Below are 14,495 nucleotides of genomic sequence, written 5' to 3'. Positions count from 1 at the left end.
AGTCACTAATAAAACGCAAACATAATTATTAAATGTTTATTGGGTCCAATTGCCAATGTACAATTTTGTTTTAATAAAATCATTGCTTTCAAACGGCTTTATCTCTCGTGATAAGATGCAGGTGTCAGGCACCTGTGCCGTATCTGTTGTCTAATATCAATAATCCTTCTCCGAGATAGTGTTAATGTTTTCAAGGCAGGAACCGTTCGTATTCCATGAAAAAGGTGCACTTTCTTATGGTTTCCCATGCTTTGTTGCAGTAATGGAACCATCCCCTTTCGGAGAGGTTGGGAACATTAGTTATTTGGTGTCTATTGACTCCTAATATCATCCAGCGAAGTCGTTTCGCCAATTGTTCGAATGGCGGGTGTCCTCGATATATGTCTATATTATCTAAAATAGAAAAAAATCTACACTATAATATATAACTTAAAATTAGTTTGTGTTTGAGGTTGTAGGGGGTAATCCCTTCTGGATGGTTTCTATGAATATTATTTCTGGATTTACAAAAAAATGTATGTAAGTATTTATATCAGTTATCTAGTACCCATAGCACACGCTGTGCTAGAGACTAGATTACGCTGTGTGAATTCAAATCAAATTAAAAAATATCTTTATTCATTAGACTCTTATGATAGGTCAAATCTACCGTCAGTTCGGAATGATTTCGAGATGCGAAGAACTGACAAGAAACTCAGCTCGTATTCTTTTCAAATAAATGTTGTACATGTTTACAATAATACACAGTCATTAAAATTCTAATTTGGGAGAATAGAGTGACCCTGGCTGTCACTCTATTCTCTGTACATGTTCACAATAATACAGATTCATTTATAAATTCAAATTTGGGAGAACAGAGTTACCACCAGCACATGCTATTGCAAAAGCAAATAGTCGAATCAGTGTTCGTAAATCGAACAGACCAGTCCCCGCTAGCAGCACCCGTTCACGAGTATGACGGATGAACCATCCATTATTGCACTCAACTATATTAGATTGACCTGGGTCACGACGCCGCCACAAGTTATATATACAAATGCACATACCATAGTCCGCATACAGCTCCGGCAATAGGAACAGGTTAATTGGTGTACCACAGGTATCGACGCTGTACCCCTTGCACACATTATCCACATCCAGACCATGGCTGTTGGTGTCGCTATACATATACATACCCGAGTTGAGTTGTAAGTTAGACCTCTGGAATGCCTTCCTGGAATTATATAAAAAACTCCATTGATTATATTAGCTGTAGTCAATAATAATAATAATCTCAGGACAATTGACACAGCGCCATCTAGGCCCAAGTTAAGTTAGCTAAAGCAACAGGCTTGTTAGCTAACTTTATGGGTATTAGATAACTGATACAAGTACATAGATTTTTTTCGTAAATATCTACATATTATACATAGAAAACATCCAGACCGATATAAACAATCATACTCATGTTTGTGCCGTGGGAGGAATCGAACCCGCAACCATCGGAAGTAAGGCGGTGTGCTAAATCACTAGACCACCGAGGCCGTCGAAGTTAATAATAATAATAATACTCTATTATATTATTATTGTGTACATACAAGAAATATAGGTCTTATCGTTATAAGCAATTTCTTACAGAGAAGCTGGAAGAGAGGACTTATGAACATAGAGTAGGTAGGTGGGAGGTGACTCACACAAATTACTCTCAGTCAATATAGCTTTCTTTCTACATGATTAATTAGAAATATAATCAAAATGTTCAACACTATATTTTTTTTAATAATATATTAATTGAACGTACGAACGTAATTTGTATGTTAGGAGTAAATTCATTCTCTAAAACAAGGTTTACTGGTTTATTAGTAGGTATCTATTTATTGAAAAAATCCATTTATATACTACTAGCTTAGATTTATATACTACTAGCAAAGATTTAAGCATACATAGTGACGGACAGACGTCACTATGTATGCTTAAATATTTGAAACTACGCAACGGATTTTGAAGCGGTTTTTTTTAAATAGAGGGATTCAAAAGCAAGTTTTATATATATAATACATCTTCACTCGTGCGAAGCAGGGGCGAGAAGCTAGTAGTATATAAATGGATTTTTTGGAGCGAGAGTGACTTTATTCTATACTATGTAATGATGATGATATTATATGATATCATGTTTATAGTGCCATCTAGGATAAAATTCAGGTAGTTTTATTGTAGTTTACAGTTTAACAATATATGGCAATACATTTTTAGCAATGGTTGTGTACATACACTAGATTTACATGAACTGTGTATTCTGTTGATATTTTTATAAGTTTTTAAGAAAAATTTATCAGTTTTTAACTGTGCCTCACTGTTGCCAATCGCTTTAAGGTGACTTGTTTAAAGATATGTTTTTAACTATTCTAATGCTGTTGCCTGCAGCTGGCCTTTACAGCTTCACCAAACCATACGGGGCGAGTACAGATGGCACTCGAAACGCAACGGCTGAAGTGGCTGGGCACCGCTAGAGGTTCGAACTTCGGTTCAGGTCGTCGTAATTGCGATCCTCGTTTAAATTGGATGAGGATCTTAGGGAAGCTCAGTCATCTATATACTTGTAATGAATTGTAACTTGCCTGTATACATCCTGCATGGTCTTCAGAGCCTCATTGGTGAAATCTTCCAATTGGCAGCGGTTATGAAGTAATAATAAATGTGGATGGCATTCACCATCTGCGGTAGATTCTGAACCTTCTTGGCTGCTCACAGTATTGGATGCTGAGAGAGATGGTTTCAGCATTTCAGCAGCTTGGATATACCTGTAAGTAAGATAAATAAATAACCCTGGACAACTAACACAGCGATATCTAGTCTCACTGTAAGCAGAGCTTGTGTTATGGGTACTGTCTAGTACCCATAACTGGTATAAATACTTAAATATTTTTTTTTAAATACATACAAAATATATATAGAAAACACCCAGACTGATACAATCATACAATGAATACAAATTTTTGCACTGTGCGAGAAATCTAACCCGCGAACATCGAAAGTAAATTAGTGTGCTAAACAGCAAAACAAGTAATTTTTTTTTTTTTAATTGTTATTAAAAATATATATATACATCCCCTATTTTTAATAGTGATTTTAATCTATACAGCAAAACAAAGTTTGCGGGGACAGAGAGTAATAAATATATATATTTAATCTATGAATATTAAGTTTGTGAATACTTAAATTTTACCTTATAAAGTTATAATCTGTGAACCAATCCTGTACAGCGATCAGTACATGGCAAATGGCCATCAGGTAGGATGCTATCTGAAGACAGTCAACTATGACCACATTGGCACTTCTCGAGGTTACTGGATTGGTGTTCTCTTCTATGAGTGACGGTGACCATAGAGCTTGGCAATCCAGGAGTATGACTCGATCATTAGTTATGTACATATCTATGCCTAAAATAATAATAATAATCTCAGGATAATTCACACAGCGCCATCTAGATCCAAGTTAAGCTAGCCAAATTTTGTGTTATGGGTTATAGATAACTGATACAAGTACATACATATACTTATTTTTTTTGTAAATACTTACATATTATACATAGAAAACACCCCGACCGACACAGACAATCATACTCATGAATATAAATGTTTGTGCCGTGAGGAATGGAACCCGTAATCATCGGAAGTAAAACGGTGTGCTAAACCGCTAGACTACCAAGGCCGTCATAAAATAGGCCGTAAATTGATCTTTTTTTTTTTAATAAATGAAAATGTATGCCTGATCTTAGGGTATACGATGACGGGTACTAATGGATGATAGGAACATAAGGTCAGATCAGTTAGCTCATTGTGACAAATTCACCAGGATGAATGGATCATTAGGATTAACCACTGGTTCGCGTGGAGGTCAACCTGATATGTTATTTTTTTTATACTACGTAGGTGACAAATAAGCGTACGGTCCATTTCATGGTAAACGGTTACCTATGAAAGACGACCTCGGTTGTCGGACTAGCGTTTTAGCATATCGATTTATCTCCGATGGTCGCGGGTTCGATTCCTCGCACGACACAAACATTTGTATCCATGATCTATATGATTGTTTGTGTCGATCTGGGTCTATGTATAATATGTATGTATTTACAAAAATTTATGTATTTGTATCAGTATCTAGTATCCATAATACACAGTACAAGCTATAGCTAGCTTAACTCGGGTTTAGATGGGGCTGTATGAATTGTCCTGAGATTATTATTATTATTAATGAAGGAAACACTCAAATATATATAAAAAAAATAGTACCTTTTGTACAATGTACACCCCGTTCAATGTGTTCAATATCCTGCATTTTGAACTTAAAGCAATTATCAGTTTTCTGTACATCATTATGCACACTCAAGTCCAGGTCTCTCACTTGACCTTCTAATGATGTGACATTACTCTGGTAGGTGTCCTGATTGGACACAGCTAGTGCGTGGAACTTCTGTATGCATACGTTTTGGGACTGTGTACTCTGAGCAATAAGGTTCAGTATTGTTGACTTTCCTACTCCTTGCGTTCCTGAAACATATCCACATATACAATACGACCCTCCTTAAGGCTGCCAATGATGGTAGTAATTTTTTATTATTCAGTTTATATTCAGTTTTAGTTTAGACCTAATTGTTTATTATTTAGAATGAATGTGGACCTAAATGTTTTCACTTTTAAACTTTAGTACAACTGTTTAAAAGTGAAGATTATTTGGAGTGTAATTACTTGGCAAAACAAGTCGATATTAAGATTTCAGTGCTGAAGTCAGTGTCTGAATACAATAGTTGAAAGTAAAAATTCAAAATTCAAAAATCATTTATTCATGTAGGACATATTAGCGACTTATGAATGTCAAATTTTTAAATTTGACTTTATAATTTTTTCAAGGTTATAATAACCAAACAAAATGTTATAAAAATTGTATTTGTTTATATGCATTCACAGTCCCCTGTAAAGAATTTTCAGAAATGCTCAATATATTCTACATTAATAGCAATATTTTTGGCTAATCTGGCATATTTTAGTAAATATACGGATATTTATTCCCGAAATAAGTTTTATTAAATGTATATGCAAAAAAGTTGCCTATACAGCTCTCTTATACACTCATATACATATTAAGATAAGGAAACAAGTAATAGATATAAGAATAATAAACTAACCTATTATTCCAACAACAAGATAATTAGTACTCGAGTCATGCAAGAACTCCAAAGCTGCACTGTTGAATTCCATATTTTCATCCAATAGTTTTATGGGCTCCGTCATTTGCTTCAGAGGTGGACTTATCTTTTGTTCTAGATAAAAAAAAGAAATGAGTAAGTCTGCAGTATAGAAGCTTTATTTGTAACAAGCTGTGCCCGTGGTTTCACCGCATGAATAATCCTGTTATTTTGATGTATAAGCTATATTAGTGCAAGTTTTATCAAAATCCATTCAGTAGTTTAGCATGAAAGAGTAACAAACACATCTTTTTAATATTATAAACAGAAAAGTTTGCGAGTATGGATGGATGTTTGTTAATTTTTCACATAAAAACTACTGAACGGATTTTGATGAAACTGTATATATATAGCTTATACATCAGAATAACATATAGACTGTAAATTTCACGCGGATGAAACTGCGGGATTAGCCCGCATTACATATAAATGTCCCACCTCCATGTTTTTTATCTTTATGCTCATTCTGAACAATTTTACTAAAATGGGGCTCATCTGATGTTGAGCTTGCAACATTTTTAGGGCTCACTGGTCGATCATCTTTGATCACACTCTGCTCCCTAGTTTTAAGAATAATAGTTGGTTGTTTCTCTTTTTCAGGTTTTTCTTTAGCTTGCTCCTTTGTAGTATCACGGTCTGATTTCAAAATAACCGGCCTCCTTGGTATTGTAGACTCCTGATGAATAAGAACAATAGAATAATATTAATGTTGGTAAGAATAAACTATTTAGATAAGGAGGAATGTTTTGAGGAATTGTTTGACATTGACAGGGAGTTCATCCCAACACGCTAGATCCTAAGTGGTCTATGTCTGTGGCATAGTGCGGTATCAGAGGAGCTTCCTTCCGCGTACATTTAGACTGTGAAATGAACTTCCTGCCAAGGTTTTTTCATGAGACTACAGCATGGGGTTTTTCAAGAAGTGTATATTAAGCTTTCTTAAGGGTCAGCAATGTGGATGCGACACGCCTGGTGTCTTATTAATATGTTAGGACTCGCACTGTGTGTTGGAGCAAAGATATTAATTGCCAGCACATCTGACGTTTATGGTGATCCCATGGTGCACTCACAGCTAGAAATCTATTGGGGACACAGGCTTGTTATGACAAAGATAAGAGTGGCTGAAACATTGGCTTATTCATATTGGTCTCAGTGTTTTCATGTATGTTTACACTGAAGAGATAAGACACTGCTACTCCAAATACAAGACATGGCTAGTAAATTATATGAATGTGCTGGCCAACCAACTGATAGTCCAAGACAACATACATCAACTTAAAAGGCTTATGCTACTGGAATGTGATGATTAATCAGGAGCACCAAAAGAGATGATTATTCTGCTGGGAATCACACTCTACAGACATGACATAACCTTTACAACATCTGTTCATAGCCTTCAACTGATTGCAAGATAGACACAGAAAATAAAAATATGTTTACTAAAAAAATTATTTAAGCATTTATACCAGTTGTCTAGTACCCATAACAGGAGCTCTGCTTAGCTTGGGACTAGATGGCTCTGTGTAGATTATCCACAGTTATTAATATTAAATTGAATGCCAATATTTAGAATGAATGTTATAGAACATTGTCTTTTTGAACAAATGATAACTAGGTATATAGGTAATATTACTAAGGCATATGTATGCCTTAGTAATATTATAAATGTGAAAGTAACTCTGTCTGTTTATCCCGCTTTCACACAAAACTACTGAAGCAACTTAAATGAAGTTAGGTAGGTACACAAATAGTCTAAACCCTGAAAAAGGATATAGGGTACTTTCTTATGCGAAGAAAGGGTTGTAAGGGATTGAAAGGGTGATGAAAGGTTGTATATTGTCATTTTTAAAGCTAGAAGATTGAAACATGTTTTTTAGGCTGTTGATTAAATAAAATAGGGGATGAAAGTTAGTACTGAAATTCTTCATTTTTGAAGCTAGAACTATGAAACTGTTTTGTTGGTTTTATTTTAAGTTATGCAAGGTATTCCCCGCGTACTATTCCCCGCGGACGATGTCGGGCACAGCTAGTACTAATAAGAGAGCAATTTCAAGACATGGACATGAGCGAATTAGGTTAATGCACTGGACACAGTCATTTAACTCACTAAGAGCCTTGCATTTCGTGTACCATTACAAGGTCGATACTCAAGAACCTTTCTTTGAATATTTACGTCGTTTATTATTCAGAATAACTGCTTACTTTGGATGGGAACATTTTCTTCTTTTTATCAGCCATACCGTATTTGCATTGATTTATAAACAAATAAACATTTGCACATTGTTAGTCTTGTTTCTACCAAATATACTTTACATTTATGTTGTTGGGGGAGATCACAACAGAGTATTTATACAAGTAAGATATAAACAAATTAATTAATTGGAAATTAGAAATATTAATTTTTAAATTGAATAACACATTCTTGTCTGACACGTCAATAAAATGTATATAAATGAAAATAATTTTGATGAATAAGATAGCGAATATTTTATTTCTCTTTACAGACTATCTTCTAATTTGCTCTGCGATTTTGTTAATTGACAGTGACATCTTTGATCGCTAACATGACATGTCAGGAATGATCAATACTGACTGACAAATAATTACTCACGAAATCATAAAGACTGACATCTAACTGATAGACAACGTGAAAAGGAAAAGAATAAAAATACTACATGATTATAATTTTTTGAGAAAATGTATCAAACCGAAATTATTTTATTCGTTTTGCTCACATTTGTGACGGTATCGATTAATGCTCAAGATGTTTGTGTCAAGAGGAATCCTTGCAGTTGTATGTTTTCTAATGGCACCGGAATTGATCTAACACCTACGAATACAACAACCGTATACACAACGGCGACTTATCAAAAGAAGAAGAATGGCCTACAGTATAGAATGGAGACCTTTTATTTCCATCCCTGTACAGACTTCAAGATTACCCCAGACGACTCGGAGCCAAAAGACAATGTTACCAATTATTGCCTTGATCCAGTGGCGGTAATTTAACATTTTTTTTTAATTATTAAGTTTAAGATACGGTTTTATCACAGTGATTATAGTAGTTTTAAGACTGCTGGTAAAAGTTAATTTATAGATAAGATTATCCACTGCTTTTTTTTCTTTAACAATATAACTATTGTAGGTATTATAAGAAATGTTATCTGTTCGTTATGAAATTTAGAGCTAAAAGATATTTATATGCATATCTTGCTTTAGAGGAATCGATCATTTTAAGAAAGGTGTTACATATGAATGTGGATGGTTATAAGGGCAGAGGAAGGCCGAAAAAGAGATGGATGGACTGTGTGTTAGATGATATGGTAAGAGAGGACGTAAATAATGCGATGACTGCGAACAGGGATGAATGGAAGCGAAAAACATATTACGCTGACCCCAAATAAATAGGATAAGGAAGAAGCAGACAATGATGATGATGAGGAATCAATCATTTTCATAATGTATACAACATAACTTTTTTACACCAGTGCTAATAGTGTCTGGTAGAGAATTATAGGATGAGCAAAACTTCAAATTAAAAAATAATTTATTCATGTAGGACATTTTAGCCGCTTATGAACGTCAAGTTTTTACATTATAATTTTTGTTTCCCTACCGTCCAGTTCGGTATATAGATCCAATTGAGAAGAACTGGCAAGAAACTCAATTGAATTACTTTTTATTTTAAACAAAAAGCCACTCATCAAACATCTTATTATGCTTGTGCAATACATGTGTTTGTAATTTATGAATAACATATTTATCTACATATTTATTTATTATACATTAGTAAGTTTATTAGATAGTGTGCTAGTGTGCTATATGGCTTATTGGCAGTGCGTACATTCGACGCGGAGTCGTAACGTGGACTGTATTTACATTTAACTTAAATCTAAGCTATCTGGAGAGGTACTGAGGGAAGTGTCTCGAGTCTTAACAGAAATATTACAAGTGTAGCACACAAGTTTATCAAAAATTACCTTTCACTCACAGGCACAGGTAGTATAGTATAAAAATATATGAAGAAATAATGTAAAATTTATTATATTTCAGCTATGTGATCATACTTATACACTTGAGAAAAATGCAATAACAAATACATTCACTATGACTGGAAACATCTATGCGAACATTGGATATTCAAATAAGACGATATTTTCTAACGATGGACGATCAATAATATATAATAATGCAGCATCGTATGTATTTATTTTCTTAGTATCTAATAAAAAAAGTTATATGTGTTAGTTACTTGTTAGGGCAACATTTACAATTAGGTTGTATATTGGTATTGGTTGTAATAGAGTCGATTGAAAAAAAAAACATAAAGGAAACCAGTGGCATAACTGTACCTAACGGCCGGTGGCTAATTCTCTTTCACTACTGAATGAATTTTAATCAAATTTTATAATATATTCAGAGTTACATCCAGTTATCCCCTTTATATGATACTAGTTGACCCATGCAACTTCGTCTGCGTTTCAATTCGCCACCTGAGCTCCGCTCCTATTTGTCGTAGCGTAATGTTATATAGCTTAAAGCTTACCTCTACAAATGGACTATCCAACACGAAAAGAATTTTTCAAATACAACCAGTAGTTCCTGAGATTAGCGTGTTCAAACAAACAAACTCTTCAGCTTTATAATAGTATAGAAGTATAGATACACAATTGTAAACAACCAATACAGTCAGGGGCGGATCTACCAAAGGGCTTTTTGGGCTGCAGCCCAGGGCCCCGAGAATACACAGGGCCCCCAGTCTCTACTGAAAAAACGAAATATGAATATTTAGAATATAAAAAAATATCTAGAATTATAAAAAACCTATCATAGGATTGGCAACCCTAAGATCAATCAACTCATGCAAGTGCGCGACTATCAAAAGGAACGGGGAATTTCTGGTCAGTGTATTTTTTTAGTTGAGTAATATAATTAGGTTGACCCCTAAGTAGATTTAGCCCAGGGCCCCACAAATTCACGATCCGCCCCTGAATACAGTACAAGTATAATTACAAAATTATTAAAATATGTTGTGATAATTATTAATTTCGTTTACAGGAACACTACAGTCCTACTTATTTGTTCACAAGTGGACGATCGTTTATACATACATTCATTAGATGATCCGCATGAGATGGTAAGTGATTTTTATTACACACACACACACACACACACACATAGAAGTGCATTGCTAGTAATTAGGGATTTTTAGCTATGATAATGTAATGCACCAGCCTGCGCTAACGGTTTTCGCGGTGGGGCCCCAGGGGAGGATGATAAGATGAACATGAGATCAGGTCAGTTAGTCCTTCGTGACAAATTCACCAGGAATTTGTCACGATGGTTTCCAGGGGATACCGCGTGGAGGTCAACCTGACGTGGCTAGTAATGAGGTCGTGAGTCTACATTACTGACAATTCCCGTCATACCCAGTAATTAGGGTTGCCATTTCTAAAATTCGAAAACTAGAACAAGACACGTGAAAACCCCGGATTTTAGAGTACAAAACTCGGACATGTCACAGGTTTTTTTTAAAAAGTCAGTATAATAATAAATAGTTATTAATGTCATTGTCACCTTTTCAGATCTTAAAATTTAATGTAGTACTTTTTTATGATCATTTTAAATAAACCGATCAAAACAGAATCTTATTACAGTTTGTTACAAATTGGTTTAAAAATCAGTTCGATTTTTTTTTGTTCTTAAAATAAAACAAATTATTAATATAGGTACTTTAATATTAAACCTAAAAAAATACATTACCCTCTAAACTAGGAGAATTTCGGAGAAACCCGGACACTAGCAATTGGACAACTAACGAGTGTAACGGCTTCTCGATGGTCTAACGGTTTAACACACCTCTTTGCTTCCGGTGGTTGCGGGTTCGATCCCTCGCATGGTTCAAACATTTGTATTCGAGTACGATTTTTGTATCGGTCTGGGTGTTTTCTATGTACATTAATGTATGTATTAAAAAAGAAAACTAAGTTTTCTTAGTACCCATAACCCAAGCTCTGCTTACCAAGAGAATAGATGGCGCGTGTTAATTGTCCAGGGTTATTATTATATATACATATAAATAAAATTGGAGTGTCTGTTTGTAATATTGAAATAATCGTTTTTTACTACATGCATATGAATATAAATACGGCACATACACCAAAATAACATTTTTTACAATTTTTGTCTGTCTGTCTGTTTATTCGGGCTAATCTCTGAAATAGCTGGACCGATTTTAATAGCACTTTTTTTGGCAGGTAGCTGATGTAATAACATATAACTTAGGCTACTTGAATTTTAGAAAAATAAAATAAAATTCCACGCGGACGAAGTCGCGGGAACAGCTAGTTATTTATATAATTTATGTTTCAGGTGTTAGCATTCTACTCTAGAGATGCATGTCTGAAACAAATAGAGCAACCGGGCAGATCTGTAGGATCCACATTGCTTATTGTTTTCTTCTCGTTAGTGATCTTCTACCTCGTTCTCGGTGTTTGCACTAAGAAGTTCCTCATGGGTGCAACGGGTATTGAAGTCATACCTAACTTAGCGTTTTGGACGGACTTACCAAATTTAGTTAGAGTAAGTACTGTTTTCAAATCCAATACAATCAAAATATCTTTATTCATGTAGATCTATTAGAGACTTATGATATGTCATATCTGTTTTGTGTACTGTTATTTGATTGTAATTGTTCGCACTATTTGTTATTCTATTTTTTGTTTGTTTAATGTGTGTTTTAGTTTTCTATTGAATAAATATAATTTCATTTCATTTCATATCTACTGTCAGTTCGGAGTATTTTGGAGTTGACGAGAACTCAGCTCTTATTATTGTCAAATGAGCTTGTATAACATGTATAACAAACTCTGCTTGTAAAACTTTGTTTGTAATATTGAAATAACCGGTTTTTACTACTTGCATATGAATATAAATACGGTACATACACCAAAATAACATTTTTCACAATTTTTGTCTGTCTGTCTATTTATTCCGGCTAATCTCTGAAAGGGCTGGACCGATTTTAACAGGACAGTTTTTGGCAGGTACATTTTTCATAATTTTTGTCAGTCTGTCTGTTTGTTCCGGCTAATATCTCTGAAATGGACCAATTCTGACGAGACCTTTTTTTGCTGGTAGCTGATGTAATAAGAAGTAACTTAGACTACTTTTATTTTAGAAAAATAAATTAAAATTCCACGCGGACGAAGTCGCGGGGACAGCTAGTCGTTAATATTATTCGTCTATAGTCTTACTGAATGTTAAATTGATTACGGTCGAATTTCGACCACTAGTAATAATAATACAGCATGACTGTTATACTAGAAATATACATCTTTGTATAACCACTTTTGGGTAGTAATATGTTTTTTATTGTATCACTCATTTGGAACGCAGACTCATCACAAGAGTGAACAAAAAACTTGCGTGTTGCTCTTTATAAATGTTGTTCAGCATTACATTTTTAAGATTTTGTGCGAATATAAACTGCATAAGTTAATAAATAGTTAGTTAAGTAACAAAATAAATCAGTCATCAGAGCAGACCAGCTCCTACAGTACCCGTTCACGAGTATGACGGGTCAGCCAGCTATCACTGTTTTAAAAACATTTTTAGGAGCCGAATTACCCGATGACATTTTTATATATATTCTTTATTGCACAGTTAATCTTACTAATGTTATAAACGCGGAAGTTTGTAAGTTTGTAAGTATGTTTGTTACTCTGTCACTCAAAAACTACTCAATGGATTTTAATGATATAGACAAATAGAAATAATCTTTATTCAAATAAACTTAATATAGTACTTTTGGATAGGCACATTTTTTATGCTACTACTCATTCGGAACTCAGACTCATCACAAGAAGAAAGAGCAAGAAACTTGTGTGTTGCTATTTACAATAATGATAAAACTTTACAATAATGTAGCGTATATATCAGAATAACTCATAGGCTATACAGATCACGCGGGTGCAACCGCGGAGTTACATTCGACTTATCCGTAGAAGAGATCTCTTCAACCCAAAGAAGTTACTATATTTTTTTTCTTTTTCCTCATTTTTCTTGTATACTCATTACTTTTATTTTTTTTCTCTCTACATTGTGTTAAATTAACGTTCTGTACAATCAAGTAGGTATGCCAGAAAGAATAGCGTCTCTTTTATACATTTTTTTTTGTATACAAAAGTATTTAAGTTTTTTTTTCATTCCTTTATGTACACAACTGCATATGTACCAAAAATGTTTACAGAATGTTGCATGGAACTGGCTTTCGTGGCACAGGTTCACCTATATCGAAAGCCAGGGCTAACTATATTTAATTGTACCGTACATTTATGAATAAAGTTTATTATTAATATTATTATTATTATATAGGTGGTATTAAGTAGTACTAATGATGACGCCCTCGGTGGTTTAGCGGTTTAGTACACTGCTTTACTTCCGATGGTCGCGGGTTCGATTCCTCGCACAGTGCATGTATTTGTACTCACGAGTATTATGGTTTTTACCGGTGTGGATGGTTCCGATGTATTTACAAAAAAAAATATCGAAGTAGGGTAGTCAGTTGTCTAGTATCCATAACACAAGTTCTGCTTACCGTGGAAATAGTGATTGTTGATGACACAAAAATAGTTGAAATATAGGTACAGGCAACTTTGAACAAAGTGTATCTTGTTATAAGCATTGAATCAATACGGAATTCGATAGGTAGTATCGATGTAGGAACGTGCATGGGCCGAATTATAATTTTGTACAGTGTTAATTGTTCAGCTTTATTTATTTATTATTATTTAATAATAGTGTTTTTTTTTATTTTCCATTACAGGAAGGCTGGGCGTTTGCTATCAATGGTTTCAAGCTGCCCACACGCACTGGACCCACAAGTTCCCCCGACCCCAACAGCTACGACAGCATATAACATCAAAGGGAAGACAGCCTCTCCGAAGGTCAACTTGTATTGCTCGAATAATTGACTGTCGAGTTAGTATTTAGTACTTTACTGCATTATAATTAAGTACAGTATGGCTAAATGTATAATGCGTATTAATATCTTTTAATTTCGTTAATGTTAATTACATACCGTATTACATCCTCCGAAACGGCTTGACCGATTTTTATGAAATTTTATATACATATTCAGTAGGTCTGACTCCTAATATTTATTTTTTGGACATTTTTTTTGTTATACATAGCATTAAAATACATATAACCCGGCTATACGGCTATTGTATTTTCGGTGACTGTCCAGAAAAATGTAAACTTTTTTTTC

At 34.2% G+C, this 14,495-nt stretch overlaps 2 protein-coding genes across 2 annotated transcripts; one reads left to right on the top strand and one right to left on the bottom strand.

The window, feature by feature from the left end:
- Positions 1–22: 22 nt before the first annotated feature.
- Positions 23–7,695, bottom strand: LOC131854949 (nonsense-mediated mRNA decay factor SMG9). The gene is made up of 8 exons (XM_059206138.1): positions 7,427–7,695; positions 5,663–5,900; positions 5,165–5,299; positions 4,272–4,529; positions 3,206–3,419; positions 2,594–2,780; positions 1,047–1,209; positions 23–393 (listed from the first exon to the last, which is right to left on the bottom strand). Exons 1-8 carry the CDS (start codon positions 7,460–7,462, stop codon positions 191–193), a joined length of 1,434 nt encoding a protein of 477 aa, XP_059062121.1. The 5' UTR covers positions 7,463–7,695; the 3' UTR covers positions 23–190.
- Positions 7,696–7,865: 170 nt separating this feature from the next.
- On the top strand, positions 7,866–14,291 carry LOC131855038 (uncharacterized). Its single transcript, XM_059206254.1, has 5 exons — positions 7,866–8,224; positions 9,278–9,423; positions 10,283–10,361; positions 11,597–11,806; positions 14,052–14,291. The coding sequence occupies exons 1-5, from the start codon at positions 7,922–7,924 to the stop codon at positions 14,142–14,144; spliced, it is 831 nt and encodes a 276-aa protein (XP_059062237.1). The 5' UTR covers positions 7,866–7,921; the 3' UTR covers positions 14,145–14,291.
- The last annotated feature ends 204 nt before the right edge of the window (positions 14,292–14,495 follow it).

Source organism: Achroia grisella, unplaced genomic scaffold (genome assembly GCF_030625045.1).
Source record: "Achroia grisella isolate CSIRO2021 unplaced genomic scaffold, CSIRO_AGI_Agris_v1 utg1062, whole genome shotgun sequence".
Taxonomy (NCBI): domain Eukaryota; kingdom Metazoa; phylum Arthropoda; class Insecta; order Lepidoptera; family Pyralidae; genus Achroia; species Achroia grisella.
This window is presented reverse-complemented; position numbering and strand designations above follow the sequence as displayed.